At 42.3% G+C, this 14,725-nt stretch overlaps 1 protein-coding gene across 1 annotated transcript in view; it reads right to left on the bottom strand.

Moving 5' to 3' along the window:
• The window catches only part of PLXNB2 (plexin B2), a 261,270-nt gene that overhangs the window by 76,672 nt on the left and 169,873 nt on the right, over positions 1-14,725 (bottom strand). The window contains 1 exon segment of the mRNA XM_068400929.1: positions 915-2,025. Coding sequence (XP_068257030.1) covers positions 915-2,025 — 1,111 coding nt within the window.

Below are 14,725 nucleotides of genomic sequence, written 5' to 3' on the forward strand. Positions count from 1 at the left end.
CACTCCCACCCCTGGACTGTAGCACACCACTTCTCAAACTGTGCTCAGACAGCTGCTTATGCAAGGGTGTAACTTGCTCAGAATGGGGAATTAAGACATCCTCCTAAACGCTGGTGCAGTTATTTTTAAGATAATTCAATTCCTCAACCCAGTTTAGGGTTGGCTGCAGTAATGAGTGGCATGGACAAGAAGGGCTTGGGAACAGGTTGAGTGATGTGGACAAAAACATCATAAAGTCAACAGAGATGCTGAAAACTGCCTCTCAGAGACACAGTCATAAACTGAAGAACAGTATCTGAAGGGGACTAACAGTGCCCTCTAAAAAGCTTATAGCCAAGGTAATGACAAGCCATAGAAAGAAAAGGAAGATGGCCATCATGCTATGGAAGTATTTTGAGCCAAAGCAAAATATGAACACCACCTGAATATCAGAAAAGTGTATTTCCAGTTATCTGAAAATTCAAATCCAAGTGAGAAACAACACTGAACTCCAGATACCACCTAGAAGATTCTTAATACGATTTAAAAACATTACAAATATATTGGCTGAGACCAGAAAGGTCTATAGTGATCATCCAGAAGCTGATCATGGGTATAACAAATCACTGCATTTGACTCAGTAATTTCCATACCAGGAGGAACCCTTTAAAAGAAATGCATTTATGAAACCAATACTCAGCTTTCAGAAGACATCAAATCTTTTTTAAAAGACTCAGAATTACGACTATCTTGCCACTTCTTGCTTGACCTGTTCCGCAACCCCCCCAACCACATTCCATTTCTATAGTGAATCCAGCTATTGAATTTTCAGTCATCTGATCTCACTATAGTTTAGCTCAAAACCACCCAAAAACATGCAGTTGTATATTTCCCACTAATTCTAACACAGATTTTAAAACTGATACTGATATTACCAGTCCATGTGATGCACATGGGTTTTCTGCTGCAAAAAGTTTGTAAAATGAGCTGGTATTCTTTTTCGTGTAGCAATCGTTCCGGTTTTTTTCCATCTTTTCATTGATGTGCCGCAAGGAAAAGACACACATGGCAGATTTCAGAGAGCCGTTATCTTTGTTTACTTTGCTGAAAAGTGCAATAAGAACTTTGTCATCTGAGGGAGCATCTGTAGTTTGTCTCTGCTGAGCCATGCTCTCAGCCAGCTCTTCTCCTGGGGTAGTGACGTACGCAGAATGACAATGGTCATAGGCACCATCATCATCTTTGCAACCCAAGTCCATTTCAAAGTAAGAATAATAATGAGCATCATCTTTGCACAGCCGTGCAATTAGTGTACGGTTATTGATGGGCTGTTTCTCTTGCTGATTAAAAATAAAATAAACATAATTTTTATCCTCAAAGACTGTCACAAACTGTTGTGTGCTTGATGAGTGATAAGCTGACTTAACAGCTGCCGAGTCTGTGTACATTTCAAAAATGTCTTTTCCATCCCTTTCGTAGAGCTGCCGAGTGCTGATTATTATCCCATTATCATTTGGTCCATTCCCTTTCCCAACAAACAGCACTCGGTCATTATTCAAGGAAGTGATCAATCCCACAGTTGATACATTCTCATCGTTGCTTGCTACAAAGGACTTTTCTCCGCTACTGTCCACATAATACTTCTGAATTCTAATGTCTTCTAGATCTCTGATGGCACAGATTCCCTTAAAAAGGCTTCCACACACCACAATTGTTTTATCCACCTTGTTCAGCAACAATAATTTGTTGTAATTGTCAGTCAGTACTGCCTCTTTACATTGATTTTCATCAATGGGAGGTGTGCACTTTTTGTTGTCCTTTCTGGGACCTGTTTCTACAGACCTCATTACATCCAGGTCTTCTGTAAGCTGATACAGAGCATTTACCACTCCCAAATAGATTATCCCAGTGTCATTATCCACTGTTAGATGATTTAGCTCTGTAGCACTCTGAAAAAATTTCAGTTCCTCATTTCTGGATAAGGTGATGCAAAAACAGCTCAAAATGCTCAGTGTCCAGATCCATAAAGCCATTTCTATGTAATACCTAAAATGGGAAAGAAAAGAAGAACATGGAAGTAAAACTTACACAAAATTCAGGAACATGAAGGGTTTTTTCTTTCATGATTTCAGACACAAATACACTTATCCTTCTGCATGTGTAGACAATGAAGATTATGGAAACCCTCAAATCCTGTTAATTGCCTAGCAATTTAATATGTTGGGGAAGGATTAAGCAAGGTCAGGTGCCTAAATGACTATCATACAACCAATTAGATAATCAATCCTGTGCTAAAGCACAATGAGAACAACAGACAATTTGAAACAATGCAGAGTGCCAAGAAGTGGTAATGCTTCTCCAGACAGCTTCATACTGTGTGAATTAGTTATTGGTGAGATCTCAAAAATAAGCTGAAGTATTCCAGTGTTTCAGGTGTTTCCTCCTTAAGAGAGGGGAAGAATTGACATAGAAGCGTTTGAGACACTTGGTGTTGCAGGACTTTCCCCAAAAAGGAAAAAAAACCTTCCACTGACTACAAGTAAGTCTGGATCTGCCTGCTGATGGTCTTTGAGAAGGTGTTACACTAATCCGTCATCAATGTAACGCTGAAAGATGGTAGAGCCCTTAATATGCAACATTGCCTGTTCTGGTACGCGTTACAGTCCAACACTGCAATTCACTTGAGCACTGCAACTTAACAATTTCAAATCTGTCTTAAGAACATCACTTAGAGTTTTATAAGCTTAAGATTCTGTTACTGGGGTTTTTTTTTTCAGTATTTTTACTTCCCAAGCAGATCACCTGGCTGTCTGGAACTAGATAAACACCATCTGAAACATGTAAGAAGGGGTCTAATTTTAATTAAGTTAAATCTGAAAATATCTGGAACTGAATAGAAAGGAAAAAATAAAAACCCAGAAAAGAGAAATATTTAACAAAGTAATCTAACAGGGAAAAGCCTTGTGGGAGGAGGAAAATAGCACAGAATGCCAAAACAAGGAACTGAAAAAAGAAAAGAAAAAATAATAAAAATATTAATAAAGGAACCATGCTCCCATGTCAGCTATAACTTCTGTTTCGGCAGCAGCAATAGACTCTGGTGGGATATGCCTGAATCATCATTTATACTGGATAACTAAGGTTAAATGTCAACAACTGGGCTGCAAAATTTGATCAGGGAGGGAAGGATTCTTGTGAGCACAAGCCATCTGCCAGTTCCCAAACCATCCTGGCGTCACCAGCAATGCAGAAAGACAACTCCTGCCCTCCAGCATTGACTGCATTTTGCTCCTCCATGGAGAAAATGCACATATAGTGGTGAGAACAGCTTTTCTGAAAGCAGAGTGATTCTAATGTCTACAAAAACAAAACCCTACTAAATGTAATGCAGGATAATAATGAAGACAAAATAAAAGGCTAACTTCAATCTTGTTTTACTAAAGCTCTTCTCACGTACCAAACTGAGTAGCTAACTGTAAAACGAGGTCAAAGAAGAGACAGCACATTACTGATGGCACAAGCTTGACTTCTAATGATAGGCTGACCTCGTATGACAGTAACCAAGAAAAGGCGAAGAATTATAACCCATTCTTCAGACACACAGACTTCAGCACATGCCTTGCAACGTAATGAAGTGTTGGACCTCTCTTCAACAACCTTAGACCTGCTGTAAAGAACCCAGAAGAATTCTGATATTATTTGTCAGAAACTCTTCTTTTCTTCCTGCTCCCAAGGACCTCAATTTTCCAAAGAAGCTTTGATCCCAGCTTACATCTCCGTGGCTAAATGGTATGTCATAATGCATGTCATCTAGTTTCAAATATTTTCCCTTACAGTTATCTGCAATGAAATAAAAAACCAGCTTGACATACTACTGCAATGTTGGTTCGTAACAGTTTTATCATTCTACAATCTACTGCACAAGGATCAAATGCCAAAGAATTCAGATTCATTTGTTGCTGTTTTTCCCACAAGGTAATTATTGTTAAATTATTATAATCTCTGCTCTCAGTCAAAAAAAAGCCATAAATAGCTCTACTTATAAATTATGCCTTAAGTGAATGGAAGGTAATTCATTGTACCTTAATTTCTGTACTCAGTTCACCTCCACATCCCATTATTTCAGTGGATTAAAAAATGTTTTCTCCGTTTGTGGCACCCAGGACACAGAGGCTGCTCTTGCAACACACCTGCCTTCGTCCCACGGGCAGAACAGAGAGTCTCGCTCGTTCATGCCAGAGCCAGGATTTAAGGAAAAGTATATTTTGCACCTCTAAACCAGACTCTTACAGGAGTAATTCATCTTGGTACAAAAATGGGCAATGCTTCCTCCCTACTGTTTTCTGCCTTGTTTACTTACTAAAATATTGACTTAAATTATTCATCATGACATGCATTCTCCATTAATTCTGCCTTTTTTTTTTTTGGCATTTACTCCCTGAAACCCTGGTCTCATGCCAAACACTGTCAGATTATCTCAGACCTCCACTCAAGGTAACAGTTCTTCATTCTCTGTACCTATTGGTTTCACCTTTTCCCCCTTCAAAGCAAGCAGTAAACAAAAATTAAATACGCTATGGAAAAGATCCAGAACTAAATTCCCACGCACTTCTCAAATACCAAGCTTAAGGAGAGAAAAAAGCAAACGAAATGAGATGCACTACTACCACATCTTTTTCTCACCTGATCTTAACTTCTTTGGGAAATAGCACCTGGAGGAGTCATAGAATCACAGAATCCTTTTGGTTGGAAAGGACCTTTAAGGTCATCAAGTCCAACTGTTAAACTAGCACTGCCAAGTCCACCACTAAACCATGTCCCTAAGCACCACATCTACATGTCTTTTAAATACCTCCAGGGACGGTGACTCCACCACTTCCCTGGGCAGTTTGTTCCAGTGTTTAATAACCCTTTCGATGAAGTCCTGCTATGCCCAGCTGATGTGGTAGAACCCACAGGGCTGCTGTTAACACAGATGTCCTACTGAGTTAGGTGCCACGGAAATGTTTCAAGGAACAGTTTCTTGCTGTGGAAAACTTCTGCTTTAAATGAACAAGAGAAATACAAGACAAAATGAGTAAGAGTCCAGGCTGGAGCATGGAATCTGAGATGTTCAGCACAGCAAATGTATTTCCAATGGCTTAATCACATACTTTAATTACACATGGGCCTGTGTGGCTTACTCAGAGTCATGCCCTGGTCCTGAGAGCTGACATACACCCTCTGACCTCAGTTTGCACTTAAGTTTTCAGCCCTTGGCAGACTCAGGATAAAAGCAGCCCAACAGAGAAGTTGACCACATAATTTTTTTCTCTTTCTCTCTTTCAGAGTCTTGTCTCCATCCTGCCTCTCGCCCCCTGCAATATCATTAGAATATTCTTTATCACTCTCCTATCAAGATTACCTGAATTGCAAAATCATTTCCTTTTTGGATTCCTTCCTTTTTCATCATTGCCTTCCCTATCCCTTCCCCCGTCTCAAAACACAGTCCTCTTCTGGTACAGACAACTGAATGTGTTTTTGATGAGTATCCTAGAAGGATGGCAGTAATAATAAACACACTCCCAAAGCAGAAAAGAATTATTATAAAAAGGTGCGTGTTAATTAAAAAAGAAAGTGTGGATAACATACAGCCCCTCCCCAGTCACTCAGAGACTTGACAGGTGACAGCATTATTCAGCAATAAGGAACGCGAGACGGCAGCAACCAAGCACTTTAAAAGAAATCCACCGAAAGCAAGCACTGTCTTGCCACTTAGGAGGAATACGAAACTCCAGAAGTTCTGTGCAGGAAACACAGAGCACCCAGGAGAACACTTCATACAGGGGAACTGCCATCAAGTGACACTGTGTTAGAATGACACAGCTACCAGCGCTCTGCCCCACTGCTAGTTGGATCAATTTTAATTTAAGTACCCATAACTTTATGTCTTTCTACTCAAGCAAGACCAATAACCTTAAGTAACAGTCAATTCTTCAAAAAGCATGCAGGAAAAAAAAAAGAGCATCTATAACCTACAAAGACAAAGTGAGTTACAAACTGACTTCTGAGTGTCACAAATAACCTTAAGAATCAGCACTAGCAACATGATGACATGGATGTGGTAGGTGTTTTCCTCCTACACTGCACCATCCTCTGCTGTACTTGTATACAGGAACCTTCAACTCTTCAGCCATCCCCAGTCACCTTTTTTTTGCCTTGAATACAACTTTAGCTTAGCTTTACTTCATTTCTTACATTCATTTCAGCTGCAGTGAAATAATACCAAGTTCTGCCTGAAACTGGAATAACTGAGAACTAAAACAAGTGATATTCCCCAAAATGATGGACAAGAAAGTCTTCAGCAAAGGGATAATCTCACCAGTTTAGCTTCTGTGGTGTTTTAGCAGAGCTGTTCTTCGCTAACCATAGATATACTGAATTAAACTCTGTTACTTCATGTCGTCCAGACAAAGTTTTCTTACTTGAAATTCTGGGTCTACAGACAAATGCTTCTGCTAACAGAGGCAGATACTGTACACTTTCACAGTACCAGAGAACTGTGTTTCTCACTGCAAAATTTTCCCTCATCAGGGAGACCCATAAGACCCTAAAATTGGTAAAAAAATTGATATAAAGACCAAAAATTGGTAAAAAGACCCCAAAATTGCAACATATAAGAAGTAAAAATCCAAAGAATGCACCAAAATGGCTTAGAGATTTGAGGAAAAAGGAATTAAATTTCTCCCTCATTTTGAGTAACTTTGCTTTTAGCTTCCAACAGTTTTGCCACAAGTCAAAAAATTCAGTTTTGATTTTTAAGCTCAAAGGAATTCAGAACAGAAATTGGAGAATGCGTGCGAGGCAGGGGACGAGCAGATTTTCAGTTTCGATTTCAACGTTTCTACTTCTGTGAGAACTGTAGGCAAATGCGAGCACACTCCTCCCCAGCTACAACTTTTATTACTATTTCCTAAAACCAATGAACGATGGAGCTCGCTGGTTCAGAGAAGGAATCACCTGGGAAAACACTCCGCAGGATTCAAACCTGTTTCCTAAGAGCACGACAACATGCTGGAAAGGCTTTTGAGAGAGAAGAATGACTTCTTTTGTAGACTATGGAATAGGTACAAAATTGGTTTAGTAGAAGACAGTAGTTTTGCTTGCTTTCACAAGTCAAATTCTCAATTGTTTTTCTTAAATTTTTTGAATATTTTCAATACGAAAAGGTTTCTTTTTTTAATATGTGTAATAGTTATATTGATATGGACCTTCTTTTACAAGGACTGGTTGGAAATTATGGATTTGCCAAGGAAATAATGAATGTTACCCCTGCAGTCCCTGCACAGTCTGCAGTTATTTTTCTGCAATCCCTGGGTAAAACAAATGTAAGACACACAGAACCACAAACTCAGGTTATCAAAACCCAGGGTTTCCTATAGCATAGTTTCATCTGGCAAGAATAAGCCGTGACAGGTTGACCCTGGCTGGATGTCAGGTATCCAGCAAGCCATTTCATCACTTCCCCCTCCTCAACTGGACAGGGGGAGAAAGATACAATGAAAGATCGCGGGTCGCGATAAGAACAGGGAGAGCTCACTCACCAATCACCATCGCGGGCAAAACAGTCTTGACTCAGGGAAATTTATTTAATTTATTGCCAATCAAAAGTCAGAGTAGGGTACTGAGAAACAAAACCAAATCTTAAAACACCTTCCCCTCATCCCTCCCTTCTTCCCAGACTCAACTTCACGCCCAATTTCTCTACCTCCTCCTCCCGAGCGGTGCAGGGGATGGGGAATGGGGGTTGTGGTCAGTTCATCACATGCTGTCGCTCCCACTCCTTCCTCCTCACACTCTTCCCCTGTTCCAGCGTAGGGTCCCTCCCACAGGAGACAGTCCTTCGTGAACTTCTCCAATGTGAGTCCTTCCCACGGGCTGCAGTTCATGAACTGCTCCAGCGTGGGTCCCTTCTATGGGGTCACAAGTCCTGCCAGCAAACCTGCTCCAGCGTGGGCTCCTCTCTCCACGGGGCCACAGGTCTTGCCAGAAGCCTGCTCCAGTGCGGGCTTCCTATGGGGCCACAGCCTCCTTCGGCCATCCACCTGCTCCGGCAAGGGGTCCTCCACGGGCTGCAGGTGGATATCTGCGCCACCATGGACTGAAGGGGCACAGCCTGCCTCACCATGGTCTTCACCATGGGCTGTCGGGGAATCTCTGCTCTGGCGCCTGGAGCACCTCCTCCCTCTCCTTCACTGACCTTGGTGTCTGCAGTTGTTGCTCTCATATTCTCACTCCTCTCTCTGGCTGCAAATGCACAAGTTTTTTTTCCCCGTCTTAAATACGTTATCGCAGAGGTGCTACCACTATCACTGATGGGCTCGGCCTTGGCGAGCAGCGGGACCGTCTTGGAGCCAGCTGGCATTGGCTCTATCGGACACGGGTGAAGCTTCTAGCAGCTTCTCACAGAAGCCACCCCTGCAGCGTCCTTGCTACCAAAACCTTGCCAAGCAAACCCAATACACCTATACCATGGTTTCATCTGGCAAGAATAAGCCGTACTCCAGAGCCCAAAGAGGAGTAAATTTACCTCTTGCGCCTGCAGCAACAGCAGAAGCCAGAAGTGGCTGGGAGAGGAAAGCGTGCACTGGACGGCTCCACTGGGAAAGGGGCATGGGGAGGAAGATCCTTACATCACTCTGGAGACTCTCATCTTTCAGAATATCTGAGGTATCAGCAGCAAGAAGAGCTCGGATAACTCATTCCCTGAGAAAGCCCATTAACCCAAGTGGACACTGAGGCATCCCATAGCCTGGCTAGCTGGGAGCTCAAGGGCAATGGGACGCGTTTGAAAGGAGGAAGCAGTGTTGTATGAACAGAGAATTTTAAGGACTTTTCTTGACCTTTACTTACAAGGTCATCCCCATCAAGCTTCCAACAAAGGCAGAAGATGAGTTTTGAGAATCTGTACCACCAGTCACGTTACCAAAGGTCATCAAACTTTTCTTCTGTCTCAAAGCCTCCAAGGGGGTAGGGAGGGGATTAAACAGGGGATCTCATCCAGCTCTAATACCTCTGGCAACTACAGTAAAACAGTATTGCCACACACAAACGGGCCAGCAACCCACACAGACATGTTTCCCTGTCCCAACATGGAAAAGGTTTCTCCAGGTATTGCAACTGAATTAACAGCTGAGAAGCACAACTGCTTTCCACAGCAGGTCCTGTATCCACCAGCATCCTAGCACCTCCCCACCAGCGACTCTCACGAACTTGGTGCAAAATTGGCAGGGTTGAGTCAAAAGTTTAAGTGAGGAAAACATCTAGCAAATTCAGAGTTCACATTAATAATTATGTCATTAGCTTCAAGCTACATTAATAACACTATTAGTAGTCTGAATCAAAACCTTCTCTGTGCACACCTGAACTTTAAAGTATTTAATATTCTGATCCAGATCCAAATTCAGAGCAAGAGGAAGCAACGTCTTGATGTTTCAACTAGGAGTCACTCAAAAGAGCATTAACAACAGCTAATGAGACTCAGAAAATGCATACTTACGTGTTTTGCAATCCCACTCAAGAATTTCCAATAATGTGCTGTCTCTGCAAGATCAGCAGGTAAACAAAAAAGAAGAGGAGCACTTTGCAGATTTATATGCACTCTTAGAAGCAGCTCTATGCTACACAAAGCTGAACTCTAATGAATTCCCTGGTTTATTACAGCCAGACCTGGCAACATTTTGATTTTGAAAATCTTTTATACCATGGATTCTGCCATAGTCCAAGGGTGGCTTTTTTGCTGCTCTTAGGAATCAAAACAAAAATTCTCTTAAGTGAAAATATCCTCAAGATTTCACAGTGCCAATTAGCTTAAAAAAAAGTCAATAAAAATAGCTGCTGTGGAAAGACTTCATTCCACAGCATTAGCTACCAGCAATTACAGAGTATACACCACTCTGAGACACAGGTAGCTTATGCCAGAAAGGTCTCTTCAAATCCTAATTTTTATTATTGTCATCTTTATTATGAAGACAAGTGTTCATATTATCACCTCAAACAAGAGGGTTGCATATACACAGTACAGCCCCAGTGATGCAGGCAGGAGCACCCACAGGGAGGAGAAACGCTGCATGAGCAGCCTGCAGTCCTGCCTTCCTGGACCACACCTCCCTTTCAGTTTGGCCTTCTACATTCATCCCTCCATCTTTTTCATGTTCTCTCAGTAGAAATGAAGTGCCCATTTTAATGAGGCCTCACTCTCTCAGCGTTACAAAGATGTAGTTGATCTGCAAGAAAAGCAGCCAAGCGACGTGTTCAAAAGCAAGCAGCTGACTTGGCAGGAATCTGAACCCACAGAATCCCCTCTTTGACCCACTTCGTGGTTTTGTTAAAACCATGAGGTCTCCCATATAACAAAAATTTAGGTGGTTTTTGTTTTTCCAAACCTCATTGAGTGCTAAGCCCAGTGATGCCATATGGACCAACATCCAGCTGCATCAGTCTGCAGTTGGCACAGGGCCACAGCCCCCTCAAGACACTCCCGAGGTCATTTACAGACACTTTTACACTCCCTGATCCTACAAACAGCCAAATCTAATTTGGCCCTAAATGTAAATACCCTCCGCAGCACATGAGCTGGCCAAGCTTCGACGGGGGGTGGCTCCCTGCAGCAACTGCTGTGCAAGGTGGCCACAGAAGCCCGGCAGAAGCTGGGGACCACCCCACACCTGTCCCCCAACTCTGTGCAAGCCCTGGGTTATTTTACCCCTTCTGCAACTTGGGAAAACTTTTTTGTTATCTTTTATTTGAGGTACCAGCAGAAAATGACAGAGAGCCTGCAGCATAGAAAGGAAAACCCAGGGAGTTAGGACAGCTTTAATTCGCTGTCTTTCCCTGCACTAATAAGGGTATTACGACACAAGGAAAAAAATGCATTTATACTGATAGTAAAAGGACTCTGTGTCACCAGCAATACGCTACAACAACGAATTGCTTGTTTTCAGTGCTAAGGTCATCTTCAAGGACTGGTTTCGGACTTCCCCTGGAAGAAACACGAAAGGAGGCGGATTTTTTTTCCAGTGTGGGGGAATCTGAGCATGACCATGTGGAAACAAACACAAACTATTCCGGCTCCTTCCCTGCCAGAACCAGTTCTCCCTCGTAATTAACCATTAATCACACGCACAAAAAATAATCAAATCAAAAGGACGACATTTCTAGCATGTTTGAAGCTTTCCTTTCCCTACGGATTGCACAAACGGGACTCGAGAGGTCACAGGCAGGTGATCCATCTCACCCTCCTCCTCAAAACAGAAGCACCAAACCACACTGCGGATGTCCAACACAGCTGCAGCCTTTCACAGTGGCACCAGCCCACTTGGGTGGCAGCTCGAACCTGCACATACTCCTTGCTGACTTGAGCACAGTGAGAGGAGAGCTGGAAACAGCCAGGAATTTCCTCACTGCGATATGGCTGCACAGGACAGCAAAGAGACTTTTGAAGCTAAGCAGCATTTTGGCATGAGGCAGAGCCATGGGTTTTTTTCTTCCTGTTACATTACAATGTTATGGGACTTAATGGAAGAATCATGTACAAGCAACAATGATAAGGCTGTATGAAATTTATCCCATAAATCAATGGGATAAATCAATTTTAACCCATAAATCAATGAAACACAAATATGGCGAGTAATTCATAAAGCCTTGCCCAACAAAATCCATTCCCCCTAATTCTGCCCCTGGCTTGATGATGTTTGCTGCATGATTCCCTGTCTCATCATACTTCTCATTCTTCTGTTTCTCCTGATTTTGTCTTCCCATTTAGGTTTAACAGATTCCTGCATTCTTCATTTTAATGTAGTTATCTGGCTTTGTCAGCCGTTTATCCAGAACTTCTGAGAGGTGGGACAGAAGCTCTATGAAAATAGGAAGCTGTCAACAGCACTAAATGGAGTACTATGAAATATATTGTACTTAGGCAGCTGATAATGCAAGCCACAAAGAGAGACAGGCAGAGGAGGATGGGGAAAATTCTTGAAATGGAAAGTTTATTGAATCTTGGGAGCCAAGAAACACAAAGATGAGGAATGGAGAATTTTCCTGGCCTCTGCTGTTGGAGATAAATTGCAGGGGGTTGTCTGGTTCATCTTTCTTGAAATTCTTTAAACTTCCATTTGGACCATCTGTATGTCCATGGTGGTGTTGCTCATTTTGATTGCTCTGAGATTAAAGTGTGTTTTTTTTTTTCTCTCTGCCCTTCAAATTAATGTTCATGCCAATTTTTAAAAAGCCCTTTTATTTTTCCTCCCTTACACATCTTTTCACATGTTCTTACAGGTCCTCCTCCCTCCACCTTCTTCTTTTCTTTTCTTCTGAGGCACAGTCTCTAAGTTTTCCTCTCCTACGGCTGCTGATACTACAGCTTGAATACTCTTGTAGAAAGTCTCTGATGACAAAGCAGGAGGTAGAAGAAAAAAAAAGGGGGGGGGGGGAAGAACAAGAACCTCCGGTGATTTTCAGACCTCAATGCAGAGCTCAGATATACTCACTGCCTCATTGACTTCCTATCTCTTTTCAAACCTTATCTGGAAACACCTCTCTTGTTTCTTGACTGCATTTTCCTCCTCTTTTGTTTCCTCCTGCTTTTTCAGAGAAAAGAAAAATACAGCTAGACATACTTAACTTCATGGCACATGCTGATTTTACATACTCAATGTTCACTCCAGCTTGAGGAGGTGGGGGGGAACGTAGGCATGGAAGAGACGGTGCTGGGTGAACTGGCATCCTGCCGCAGGGAGCCAAGGTGAGGTAGTGGTACATGGTGCAGGTGAAGCAGCACACCAGAAACAACAAACTGGGGGGGCTGCTTCTGCTCACAGACAGATAACTCCTGCAGCTGAGAAGGGAGCCAGGAGAAGATGGGCAGACACATGACAATAGGGCAGAAACATGACAATAGGGCAGAAAGAGCTTGGAGAAGCAGAAGAGAAGCATAGTAAGAAAGGGCACATGGTAAATATTTGGAGAGGCTTTTAAGGTAGTGGGGAGATGAGTGAAATGGAATCCACAACAAAGAAGGCTTGCAGGAAATTGAACGTGCTAAAATAAATACCATACACAGAATAAAGGGTTAAGCACCAGAGATGCAAACAAATATAGAACAGGCTGTGTGTTACCAAGTTGCATTTGATTGCACTTATTCATTTATCCATGGTGGCTTTCAGCTGCGGCAGGCAAGAAAAGACAGAACTGCAGCATTTTGACTTGTGTTTACCTTTTCCTGTTTTTCTTTTTTTTTTTTTTTTAATAAACATGTGAGGCTCATCTAAATGAATGGAGTGTCACTGGCTCTAACAGAGTAGCGCTGGCTTGCGCTGATCCAATCTGCCTGGACAGACACTGTGTGCACTTCCTCTATGTTTCTATTCATTATATTTCACTCCAAATTTATACAGCCAGTTAACCAGTAATTTGCACAGACCTGACAGCAGCACCTGCCTGTCCCTGTCTATTTAAGGGCCTGTCGGCAAAAGCATTATAAAATCCCCTTTTTATGGATGCATAACACAGTCATAAAATGTGTTTTCCTAGCTTCAGAACTGTCCAACACGATTTAATCTCCAGGAGCACTTTATTTCAAAAAAGGAGCATGATACAATGCGTTATGAAAATATATTACCAGCCATTTCACACTAGTCCCTGCTTAACTCCTCCAAAACAGAGGTCTTTACCTTTAAAATTACATGTCCTCAGCCATGCTGAACACAACGCTACAATCTCGGCAGAGCAGCTCTAACGCATGTGGGACAGATATGAATAAAACCAGCCAATTTGCATAAGTGGGCTCAGGACCTACTCCAGCTGAACCTGCCAACAGCCAGGACCTGTTTATGGCCTGCGTTGAGGGCTCTAACAGCATTTAGGTGATGCAGAAACTTGCAGAGAATCATAGAATGGTTTGGGTTGGAAGGGACCTTTGAAGATCAACTAGTCCAACCCCCCTGCCATGGGCATGGACATCTTTCAGGGATGGGGACACCTTCCACTAGATTAGGTTGCTTAAAGCTCCATCCAACCTGGCCTTGAAAACTTCCAGTAATGGGGCAGCCACAGCATCCCTGGGCAACCTGTTCCAGTGTCTCACCACCCTCATCATAAAGAATTTATTTCTTATGTTCGATCTAAACCTACCCTCTTTCAGTTTAAAATCATTGCCCCTTCTCCTGTCACTACAGGCCCTGGTAAAAAGCCTCTCTCCATGTTTCTTATAATCCCCCTTTAAGTATTGAACAGGGTGCCCCTATGCAGGGTGCAATTTTTACTTGGAAATGCTGCTGTCCAGTAAGTGCATATATATGTATGGTCTTTTCCTCTGTGCCCTGAAAAAAAAACATAGGCCTAAGTCCCAGAATTTGTCCCTATAATTACTGCTCCCAGATTTACAATTTTCTCCTGTCTCCTCAAAGGCTTTCAAGAACCACAAGTCACGCTCCTAAAGATCAGAGGATACAATTTGAGATGCATGGAAGTAAATAGCGACAGACAAGCAGACCAGCCCTTCCACTCCTACCAATAACAACCCACAGTTTGGCGGGTTTATTTATCTGCCTGCTGATTTTGCAGTGCAATCAAATCATTTGCAAATAGTATTTTAACTTAAAATAACTGCAAGACTCAGAAACATATCTTTAGAGAAAAAAAAGGGGGTGGTGGAAGCACTGTTTGCGCTGTAAATAAAGCATCTGGTTTCAGTTTCCTACACTCAAGA

The sequence above is a fragment of the Nyctibius grandis genome, chromosome 5 (genome assembly GCF_013368605.1).
Source record: "Nyctibius grandis isolate bNycGra1 chromosome 5, bNycGra1.pri, whole genome shotgun sequence".
NCBI classification, from domain to species: Eukaryota; Metazoa; Chordata; class Aves; order Nyctibiiformes; family Nyctibiidae; genus Nyctibius; species Nyctibius grandis.